The 12057-nt window shown below is 43.1% G+C and overlaps 1 protein-coding gene across 1 annotated transcript in view; it reads right to left on the bottom strand.

Moving 5' to 3' along the window:
• Positions 1 to 12057, bottom strand: part of ppargc1b (peroxisome proliferator-activated receptor gamma, coactivator 1 beta) — a 100846-nt gene continuing 88789 nt past the window's right edge. Inside the window, exons 5-12 of the mRNA XM_056382448.1 lie at positions 9431 to 10487; positions 8814 to 8859; positions 6473 to 6537; positions 5395 to 6031; positions 4659 to 4716; positions 4236 to 4354; positions 3000 to 3127; positions 1 to 2456 (exon numbers count right to left, since the gene is read on the bottom strand). Of these exons, the coding sequence (XP_056238423.1) occupies positions 2365 to 2456; positions 3000 to 3127; positions 4236 to 4354; positions 4659 to 4716; positions 5395 to 6031; positions 6473 to 6537; positions 8814 to 8859; positions 9431 to 10487 (2202 nt within the window). The 3' untranslated portion in view covers positions 1 to 2364. The remainder of the gene's footprint in view (positions 2457 to 2999; positions 3128 to 4235; positions 4355 to 4658; positions 4717 to 5394; positions 6032 to 6472; positions 6538 to 8813; positions 8860 to 9430; positions 10488 to 12057) is intronic.

Below are 12057 nucleotides of genomic sequence, written 5' to 3'. Positions count from 1 at the left end.
TTGAAAACCTCACACAGAGAACACTTCCGACAAAAAAATGAAACAAAGAGTGAGAGACATAAAAGAGTAGGGGGAGAGCATCCAGTAGATCAAGGAAATAAAAAGACAGGGGAGCAAGGATGGATGGATGTGAGGTAGAGATGCTCAGCTGATACAGTACCTCCTGGACGAGAAATCGGATCCTTGGCCGATTGCTCTTTTCATTACTTTCAAGCCCATCCCTTGCTCGTTCCCTGGCTGTGTTGTAGGTGGCGGTTTGGTGCCACCAGATTGGCAGGCTCGGAGGCTCTCTCCCTTTTGACGGTGGGTGCTACTGGCTGTGTCAGGAATGTAAATTAGGCGCTACCCAGACTGCACCTCAAGCTAGAGTTGGTCACATGCAGTCAACTGGATGACTAAGCAAGTCTATCTTTAAAGCACCAAAAAGCTCCACAATCTTGGGGCAAGCAGAAATGGGGAAACACAATTATTACATTCAGATTATTAAATACATTCCACTTGAACCAACAGATTCATCTATGTTCCATGGGTGGACAGCAAATTGGTTCATACTTTTGAAACCCAATGTCAAGTGCCAATGTCACAGGAAAAAAAAAAGAAGGATTTGTGGATAATCCAAATAGTTGAATCCCATTTACAGTTCTTGGCCCTGTAATGAACTTTGCATGAAAGAAAGTTGGACTGGGATGGTCTCGACAAAGTGAAGATGTGATGAAGTCATACCGAGGATGGTATAAAAGCGCCAACTGCTACCGTCTTTATTTCCCCATTTAAGTCCTGCTTGCTTCAGTCCAAATGTAAACAGTAACTGTTGCATTGGCTGTGGCATTCGGGGGGTGGGGGTTGTCATTAGGCTGCAGCCTTTATTGGACAAATGTTCAGTGGGACCCTATCAAAGATGCATCAAGACCCATCTAGATGAGGAAGAAATTTACCTGGTATCAGCAGATGAAGCACGACTGTTCTGTAAAAACCGACCGTTTTTACTGAAAAACGCTTCAGTGGTTCAAAGACTGGTGAACAGAAGAAATTTGCTGCTGGTAACTATGTTGATAGTGTTACTAATTAGTGCAGCATTGGTGTTCCATCACCAGTTTTGGTACATTTACACCTTTCCTGTAACCCTAACTTTATCCCAATCCAATCCCGACTGAACCCTTTCTTACCCCAACCCTTATTTCTAACACTAACCAAAAACCAATGGATTTTCTTTAAAAAAAGCAGTGAACATTTTTAAGCTTTTTGACCCACTACAGTCATGTCATAGGAAATTTGACATCGTCAGCAGACTAGCCAAGGTTATTTTATTTTAGCTTATTTGGCCTATTCACATGTGCAACATTCAAGATAAGCGCTTTTCTAGTAACCACTCTAGTCTGAATTGGTTGGAAAGAATTTTGAGGTAAAATTTTTCCCAAATCCAAGTTGGGATCTTGATGAACAAAGCGCCTATTAAACAGAGCCTGCAGCAGCCAGTAGCAGAAACCAAAATAGTCAGCATGGCAGAGTTAGAGACAAGAGTCAAAGGGGGAAAGTGGAGGACAGCGGAGACATTTACCTCCTTACAGTGCATAGATCAAATCAAGGAAGCACTACAATTACAAAAAAGAAAAAAACATGATTTTTTTCTTCTTCATTTTAGATTTGTAAACTTTATCAGTCATCAAATGATTACGTTAAATGTGTTTTGTTATATTCTTTGTCCATAACACACACACAATAGATTTTAAAATTTATAACATCCACAATTTTTCGCTAAAACAAAGCAGGGTTTTTTTTTTTGTTTTTTTTTTTTCTGGTTACACAACCACACAACTTCAGGGCGAACACAGCTTGCAGGTTCACCACCCCTGGCCGGAAAGAGGGAGGTTTTTCTTTTTTTTTACAAAACAAACAGAACAAAGAACACGCACACGCAGAAACACACACCACGACGACCAACGCAACGCAGGGATAGCAAGTATTTTGCTACAGAAGTCTTTCACACCTGTGCTTCCAAGGCGGGGCGATGATGTCACCAACACAGACAGGAAGCAGCTTTGTTATTGTTGTTCAGCAGAGAACTGTATCATTATCATGTGTAGTTGTTGTACCATTGCTGTTAAATGTCCTATTTCCTCCATTGTCTCATAACTCATCCAGACTCCCAGTGGCTTCCTCGTTTTTAAGCAGTATCCTCCGGTGAAAGAAACTTAAAAAACAACAAGGTCCTTATCGTTACTTTGTTCCAATGGTAAAAATGTAAACATTTTGCGAGGTTGCCTTGCATGGAGGTACTGAGAGGCCTGTCTGAGGGCAGAGCCGTGTAGTCGGAGGGGTGTTGCTGTGGTTTACTAAGGCTGGCCAGTCAGGGGCGCTGTACTGTCAGCGGTGCAGGGACTTCTGGGCCTCCTTCAGCAGAGTGTCAAAGTCCAGTGCATCGTACTTGCTCTTGACAGGGCCCGGACCTGCCTCATCTAAAAGAAAGAAAAACAAGGGCCTAGTCAAACACAAGAAGTCAATGTAGAATACATTCCTCTCAGTCTTCAAGTACAATTTCAGATGGACTGTGTATGGAGCAAAGTAAACTTGCATGGTGCCTTTGCGTAGACTTCAACTTTGGTGAATTGTAACATGCAAAATTGCAAAAATCTATTTTGTCACAAATAAAAATAGCTAGTGCACATGGTATTCACGGTAGTCACAACCTTGCCAAAAAGCTTCCAGCACAATGTATTTTGCAATAGAAATTAATTCAGTTGTGCCAATTTATGCTTTGTGATATTAACCTTCATTTTTGGTTGACAGTGCTGTACTGATGCAACTCTTGGAGATCTGAAAACCTTTGGACACAGTTCAGTTTGGATTTAATGTTGCAACAACGGGCTAAAGCTAACTGACAACAGAAAATTATAGGACAGCCACTAGAAGCTGCCAAAGTTGCCCGTTTTTCAGGTGATGCTCATTTACTATTTGAGTCTATTTAACCCTTTCATTGTGTGTGTGTGTGTGTTCATTACCAAGGTCTATGTAGCGTTTTCTTGTCAGCCTCCTTAAGCCTGCAGGTCCATTCTGGAAAACGGTCTCCCGTTCTCTCCAGTGCCTTTGAACCCCTGACTGGCGAATCTTTATCACCCCACAGCGCTCCCTACAACCGGACAGGTAGAGAGACAGACACATGCATTACATTAATGACACTTTGCTTTTGAGGAGATGAAACAGGTACACACTTGCATAAGTAGAGATGAAGAATGCTAAACCAATCATACTCATTCTGAACATTTAAAGGATAATTGGACTGAAATGTTCTAATACAGGAGAGGACATGAAACCAAAAACACCTTGATTACTGATCTGATCTGTTCTTGGACTGATGTCTGTTTTGTATGCTACACCAAGCATATGTCAGAACAAATGTCTAAAATAAGTGAAAGGGCAAACAAGAAGGACAAAAATAACCAATACTCTAAATGGTATTCTAAAAAGATTTGTCCGCCACAAGAAGAGGGCACCCTTATTATCTTCAACTTTTAAAAGTCATATTTAATTAGTCCCCAAGGTAACATTTATCCTCTGTAATTGACCTATCCTAAATATTTAGGAGCAGTGGTCAGCAACAGTACAAAGCTTAGGGACCAATTCCGGTTCAGTGCCTAGGTCAAGGGAAATAGTATCACTATTCCTGGCCACTATCTAGCTGTTGAAGCTACACATACACAAGAAAGTGTGGAACCTGAGGCTGCTGTCAGTGCTACATGCATCACTGCTTAGCAATCACTTGACTGAATTGGATTGAAAATAGTCAGATGAAATGATGACTCAGCATGTGAACAAAAACAGGAACACTGGAGGCTTGAACTGCTGCAGTAATCATCACAATGTGGATACTAAAGATTTAAACATTTTGTTCCAACAAATTGTGAAAGTTTGTGATTTTCAGTCCTTCTGAAGAATTTAAAATGTTTGCAGCACATTCTTTAAAAAAAAAAAAAAAAAAAAGATTTGGATGAGTCTGATGACGAACCCCAGTAACTCAATTCTATCACTAACATTTCAATCTGGTAGCCTATAGGTTAATGACACTTCAATACTTCCATCTGTTTATAAAGGCCACATTTTAAACAGTCTGTGCAACTTTCTTATACACGCTGAAACCCATAGCACAAAAACTAGGTTTGCTGTCTCTTAAAAAAAAAAAAAAAAAAGTTCCCATGCGGCTTCCTTTCAGATCGAGGAATCCAGATCAGGACACTTACTCGTTGCAGATGATGACTTTGCAGTCCTCTGCTTTGCCGAAAACCTGGAAGCGTTTCCTCAGCATGTTCTGGGTCACGCTGCTCGGCAGGTTGTGGATGTAAAACACCTGGCAGTTGTCCTGGCAACAGGGAAACCATGGCAACAGTGAGGACAAAGGACAATACAGAATACAGATAGACATGGAAACTGAAGCAGGAAGGCAGAGTGAAGGGCAGCATCCTGAAGCTCAACACTTCAGACACTCCTGATGCCCCTGTGTTCATTTATATGCAGTCTCTGATTCTGATCCTGCATGTAAGATACATTATAGCTAATCAGTTTGTGTATGTGTGTTTATCTTTGGATGTTTCTGAATGAATGTTTCTTTAACTCTATAGTATTGCAGTATGCAGGAGACTGTAGAGAGTGAATGTTCTCTGTACCTCGTCAGACTTGGCTTTGTTCCTCTGCTTGTCATCGGGACAGATCTCTGAGTTCTCACTAAAGGAGGCCGAGGAAGAAAAGGGGAGAGAGAGAGGATAAGAAGTGAGATAAGGACATACACAAGGTGAAACTGAAATGTCAGACATGAGGAAACAGGTGAACTGCAGCAAAAAAAGGGAGACTTTCTTTTCACTGACTGCAGCAAAGTCCTTGCAGGCAAGTGTCAACCATCTTGTTCTACTGAGCAAATATTTTGAACTAACAAGATCAGGCTGTTTAAATGAGCTGAGCCAAAACTTGAAATTTGAAAAAAAAAAAAAACTGCTTAAAGAGTTTGATGACTGTCCCAAAACAAGATTTGAAACACCTTTTTTAGTTATTCTTCTACTACGAATGTGCAGAGGCTACTTTTAGCCCTGCCTTTGCTAGCAGCACAAGATTGTTGAGGCTGTGTTGGGAGGCAGCTGGTTTGCCTTATGAGGTACAATATGCTGAGAAACTGCACTAAAGAGTCACACACCTGGATAGAGTGTATAAATGTCCTTGAATAATACAGAATTGTTCTCTCTCTCTCTCTTCAGGTGTCTTCTCATACTATTTTCAGCTCTTATTGTCTCTATCCATATTCCTGCTTTTGTCGTTTTCCTCAATCTGATACTTCTCACTACATTTCACTGTTGATCTAATCTCTGTCGCTCTCCTTTCCCTCCTCTCACACTTGTCTGTCTGTCTCACCTGGAGTCTGTCTTGCTGGCGGGGGAGTCTGGACACAGGTGAAGGATGGGCGAGGGTGAGCGAGACGCCAACGAGCGCTCCACCTCTTCCTCCGAGGCCACCGACTGGCAGTCTGACGGCAGCGATGATGATATCACCAAGGTCGTGTGCTGTTCCTTCAGTTCCGCGACCTCTGACATCATCAGCCTCTCCCCCTTATCCTTCCCATCCGATACCTGATCGTCAGCTGCTTTGGGTGCTAGGGTGCCAACTCCATCGGCCCCTCCTTGTGCCTGCAACATGGCGCCGAGCATGGCAGCACTACGCTTGCGGCTTTCCCCAAGGCTCAGTGCGCAGTAGTCGTGGTCGCCAAAGCTGCGGTGGGTGTCACTGTCGCCAGCCTGGCCCATGCGCCGCAGCTGGGCGTACAACTCCGTCTGCTCTGGAAGCTTCCGCTGGTGGTGGGCGCGGCTCAGCCAAGATGAGCCCTTGGTGGCAACGTTAGTGTTTGAAGCCGGATGAACAGACTCGCTGCCACCTCCTCCGCCATCGCCACTGCTGCCGCCACCCACTCCTCCACCGCCCTTTCCTCCCTCTGCCGGCTTGAAGAGCTCATCCTCCACTGGTTTGTGAGGCGGGGTGGTGGGAGGGGTAAGACCTGAGGGGGAGGTAAGTGATACACACATGAGCAGGACACAATACACCCTGCCAAGAAAGTCCGGCATTATAACCAGTGTTTGTTTTGATTAAACAAATGAGATATAGCGTGTTGATTAGAGAGCGTCCAGGTGCTGGTAGGCAGATTTTGTTTCCTCTGGACAAAACCAGACTAGCTTTTTACCCTAGTTCTCAGTCTTTATGCTAAGTTAAGTGAACTGGCTGTTAGCTACACCTTCATATTAACCATACAATAAGAGTGATATTGATTTCCACATCTAACTCCAGCATCTGCAGCTCTGAGCAGTTTTGATGCCTGGCTACCTGTTACTTCTTATTCCAGAAAAGAAAAAAGAAAAAAGATTTGCACTCTAACAAGTGTAACCAGGTGACATCAGCGTATATCCAAATAAACACACGAGTAAACATGAGATGTGTTTACCTGCCGTTCCACACAGATCCACACTGAGTGTCTGCTCGAAAGACTTGGTGCTGTATTGGGATTCTCTGTGGTGATGGAGGAGAGACACCAGAGATAAAACGGGAGAGAGAGAAATTAAAGACTGCTGTGTCATGTTGGAATCTATTGCACTTTTCACATTGACGTCAACAGGAATCCAATAACATCCTTAAGAGGCTCAGTAAAAGCTTTTTTTTCTCCCCCTAAAATAAAAACTGCACAGTTTCAGCTGATGTCTGCTGAATTTGAATGATATTTCTCCCTGTAAATGCTACTGGCATTTCTCGGCGCTCCTCATTTCTTATCACAACAACCATATGTACTCCGCTGTCCTCTCCCCTATTCTTCTTCTGCTTTCTATTTCTGGCTGTCTGTTTCTGTTTCTGCACTTGCCATGAAAGGCAGGAGCAGTGCCGAGTGGATTGGCTTCAGGCGGGATATTACTTACCCTCCGCAGAGAACAGCAGAATAAATTTTTTTTTAAAAACACAACTTTTTTTCTTTTTTTTTGGTCAGTGCTTCAGAAGACAGATTCATTTAGAAGATGGACGGACGCCAGGGGTTTTGTACAGGAACTCAATTCTGCTTTTTGACTGGTTGGAGCTGGACAGGTTCCAGCGTTTGAGGCTGGATGGGTGGGGAGGTTAATTTAGAAAAGTAAGAGCAGTGAGGGCACTCTGTCTGGTACAGATTAAAATCTGAGTAAGCCAGCCAGGGGTCCTGGTTCATTAGGGATCTTGGAATAAAATTGCTGAATTCAGGCCTGGTTTATCTTGTATAAATTCAGAATATAATAGTGTTACGAGATTATACATGACATCTCTGCAAACCATGCTCACTGATATACATTAAAAAAGGATCCTAACTAATGACGCAGCAGGAAGACACTCATTTTCTCCATATTGTTACTCTTGTGTGGTTTGAGATTCAAAATCCAGTCTAGTTCAGATAGTGCTGTTAAACTTTGGTTTGCTGAGTAGTATTGTGGTTTGTTTCAGTTGAATGTGTTGTAGCATCTTTCAGTGGTTTTAACTTAGAGCCAACAACAACTTCCCAGGCCGAACTCCTTTAACCGTTTTATGAATTATGGAATAATTCCAGATTATGAAGCATTCGATTACATAACTGAGACAATAAATTAAAAACCCCTATAGGATCAAATCAATTAGTGCTCAATTTAAGAAAAATGACAGCAAATGTGATTAACTCAGTAATGTGCATGTTTATAGGCAATAGATTAGTAAAGCTGAAGCAATCATGCTTCTTAATGGAATCTGTCTCTCACTCAGCACTCATAAATAAACAACTCTGTTGAACGCATGTTCCTCAGCAATGTGAAACAGCAGCTCTCAACTGAATGCATTTTACATTTACATGACAGAAAGTGGGGAAACTGCCTGGAAAGAGCCAGGCCATGTTCTACTGTTACACTATGTATTTAAGTACATGTACAAATACTGGGGACCTGGACAGTACTATAAAATTTCTCTCAGTGTTAACCTGAAATCTGCTATATTTTTATTCGATCACTCAGAAAACAGTCAGCCAATCAGCAGAGCGGCTCAGAGCCTCCTCTCTTCTCATTGGCTCACCGACCTGTTGTTGCTAGAGCTCCAGGGAGAAGCCTGAGAGAGGAGATGTAAAACTGAATTGAGATGATTTTTGGTTCTTAAAACCACAAATATATCTTCTTATGGATCAACACCTCAAATAAAACACGGGAAAAGGGTAAAATATGGGACCTTTAAAACAAGCAGATACTCTTTGGTCTTTACACCTGTTGCCTGACAGTGGTAGAACCAGGATTCAGCAATATGAATTTTAAAGGTTATTTTAAATGAGGGTCTGGATCTAAACTTTATATGTTTGGCATTGTAGGATTTCCAAGGAGGAGGTACTTCGCATTTTATTTCAATGGATTGATCAGAAGTTTAGCTATAGTTGATATCTGTTCAAAGATAAGATTATCAGACCCAGTGTGAAGCTTTTAATGAGTCATTTTGGATTATTTTCTCTCCTAAATTTAAGCTTGGTAAACTACCTCTGCATTTTGTCTCAGTGTTCGAAAAGAACTGTTTGGAGAAACGCACACTGTTTGTATTTTATCGCAGAGTATAAGTAGCTGTTATGAACTAGTAGATATTTTTGTCACAGTCATTTCTTTTGTTGCACTATGTAACATAAAAACCTGAAAGACACAGCAGTGCTTAACATGAAATACTGTGCTAATGCAAGCTAGATGCATGAAAAACGGAGTACTTTAACCAAGCTCCACAGCATGATGAAACACAGCAGGTACAGTACTTTACATAGAGATACTCACCCTGCGGACTTGGGGTTCAGAGGCAGGCAGAGGCAGGCTCGCTTTTCTGCAATCAGAATAAGAAAGGTTACAACATGCGTGTTTGGAAGATGTGTGTGTCTACAATTCACCCCTGCATCTCGGGCTACACTCGCACTACAACTGAAAAAGCCTCAACTGTGGTATCTTCTCACCTCTTATGTGACTCAGATCAGATCTTAATAATCAGTGTGATCGGCAGTCACATTTTGGTCCGTCTTACACAGATTATGTTTGAAATGAAACGCTGAGACCACAGCATGTGTGACTTGTAGTACAACACTCACATCTCCAAGGAAAATAAATAAATCCTATGTCAGATTTTTGTTATACTTGTCATAATTTTCTCACTACAGCAGCTTGGCTGAGCCAGTGTTAACATAAAGGATGAGAAGACACAAATAGAAAGACGGTCAAACAATGGACCAACACTCGAGTTTGGGATAGATGCCTCGATTCATGAAAAAACGGATTTGTTATCAGTCTAATTTTCTGACATTGTGGGCAGATGATGTAAGATTGAGACTATAAATACAGCCCCCCAAAAAAATCTGATATAAGCAGCTATAAAAAGCCTTTTTCTTTCCTGTCCATCTCACCGTTGTGGCAACAGGGTTTGGTCGGCTCCGTGGTACCGATGCTGCCATCACTGGACGTTAGCGGCTCTGGCTGAGCCTCCGTTGTGGTTCCCCCTCCTGCTTGGGTTGGTAGGAGTTTGACTCCTGCTCGCCCCTCCTCCCTCTCTTGCCTGTCCTTCCCCTCTTCCTCCCTCGCCCGTCCAGGCCGAAGCCTCTTGGCGAAGCGGCTGGGAAAAGAGGCCAGACGCCGGGAACGCCGAACTGAGAAGGAGCCACCGTCCTCTGTGATCTCCTCTGGTCTCTGAGGCGCCTCAAAGGAGTAGCTTCTCCTCTCAGGGGAGGAGGAATCTTTACGAAGCTCTGGTTTAAGGGTGGTGGAGCTGGGGAACTGGGTTTGGGCTGATTTAGCCAGGGCAGAGGGGGCAGATACTCCTCTGTTGGGGCTGTGGGAGTATGGCGGGCTGTGCAGTCTGTAAGGCTTGCTCACATCAAAAGAGCTGCTCTGCTGCAGGAGCTCACGGAGAAGGGAGTTTGCCTTCATCTCCCTCTGCCTTGCAAAGGGGAGCCTCCTGGGAGCGCCACTGCCTGTCCCAGTCAAGCCCCCACTAGTCCCAGGAGTGGCCACCAAGACAACTCTACTGTTAGAGTTTGTGGCGGCCGGGCGGGAGGCCTCAGGTCGGGCCCGAGACCTCGGGATGTCCCGGTCCTTGCGCTCCCAGCCCTGCTGCTTACGTGTGGGGAGGCAGTAGGTGTGCATGTACGTGATCAGCTCCACCACAGAGTGCAGTTCTTTCTCTGAGCTGAACTGAGGCTTGGCTGGCTCAGCGGGAACAGCAGCCAAAACTGCCCCGCCCTCCACCTCGCTGCTGGAAGACTCCTCCTCTTCTTCCTCCCCTTCCTCCTCTTCATCCTCCTCCGACTCACTTTCCTCGTCCTCCTCTTCCTCTTCGTCCTCCTCTGTGTCGGGGGCCGGGAAGTCCTCAGTGTCCTGGGCGGTGGTGAGGTGGCGGTGGAGCTCGGTGCAGAGGCGCCCCGCTGGACGCACTGCCCGGGGCTTCCGCTCCTGAGGGAGGTCGCTCTGAGGGTGGAGACACACAAACATGAATACCAGTGGCAGAGTTACAACACCCTCTTTATATAACCTATGATCTGCCAATTTTTTTTGATTGCAGTCACACATCAACAGATGTTTTAATATTGAATGAAGAAAAATGTTCTACATCGTCAGTTTTCCTCCTTCCTGCTGGTGTTATGACAATAAAAAACCACTGAACTGAGCCAGATGAATGAATAAATAGATAATGAAAAGGTTTGAAATTGCGTGAGGAGGTCAGAATGAGAGAATCTAGACCTGTAACCCTGATCTTGTTAAGCTTGTCTGGGTAGTGGAGATTAGACTGCAAGAATTTAATGCTGCAATTGCAAGTCAATGATAGAGTCTGGGACTGAAATTACCACCAACAACCAGCCAATTTCAATTTGTCTGGTAAGTTTTATCAGTACCCAAACATCTAACTACATTTGTGATAATTTGCTGGTTTTCCATCCTGTGGTAGATTCACAAAAATATATGTTTGTAAGGCTTGTTGTTATTTTGTTGTTACGAGTTTTCACCAGTCGTGCATGAATTTTTAAAAAGATTTGAATTCCTTATGCATCCCCAATTTATTTTTTTTTCCCAATTGCAAGAGGATTGATTAATTAACTTTATAATCCCTGAAGGGAAATTTGATTTGCAGAGGACACCTTTCACAGCAGTTTATAATACAATAGGTTATTTTATAATGCTCCAAAAATGCTTCCACCAAAACTATTAAAAAGTAATTATAGATTGTTTATTAAGGATTTTTCACCATTTTTGAAATTATGTAACATTTATTTTGAAAAATAAATTGTAAGTGTTGGAAAAAAGTTATGCTTAAGTCCCTAAGTCCCTGATTTTTTAAAATTATTATTAAGAATTCATATAAGAATTAATTTAATGGGCCCGAAACCATATATCAGTGATAAACTGTGCACTTAAACATTATTATTGATGTTGCGCATTCAAGAATGCAACACATCTATCGAGGCTTCTGTCAATGGACATGAATACGAAATGGCAACCATAGAATCTGACACTGAGGGGCTGAAACTAAAACCTGACATTTACTATTGATGTTTTAGATTAAACATTTTTCTTCTTTGTAGGTGCGCTGGAAATATCTCAACACACTGTCTGCAGTTTGTTTTTGGGAACAAGAAAAATGAGCCACAAAACAACAAAACCCAGACGCATGAAGGTACGGGTGTATCCTCAGTTTCTTGCCCTGGATACAGGACCACTGAGCACACAGCAGTAAATTCTGCTTCCGACTAGTGAGGGATGATTCAGTGTGCAGCTGCAATGAAATGGCTGATTCTATATTACTCATACAGAGAGAGGAGAGAGAGAGACTGTGATTCACTGTTGCCCTCTTGCCCTGTCAGTCAATACTGCCACCATCTGCCACAGCAAAGCCACACTACTCTAAAACTAAATCACACACACACACACACACACACACACACACACACCACACACACACACACACACAACACACACACACACACACACACACACACACACACACACACACACACACACACACTCACACACACACACAGAC

The sequence above is a fragment of the Seriola aureovittata genome, chromosome 8 (assembly GCF_021018895.1).
Source record: "Seriola aureovittata isolate HTS-2021-v1 ecotype China chromosome 8, ASM2101889v1, whole genome shotgun sequence".
Classification (NCBI taxonomy): Eukaryota; Metazoa; Chordata; class Actinopteri; order Carangiformes; family Carangidae; genus Seriola; species Seriola aureovittata.
The sequence above is the reverse complement of the archived record's forward strand: the minus strand, read 5'-3'. Positions and strand labels throughout refer to the sequence as shown.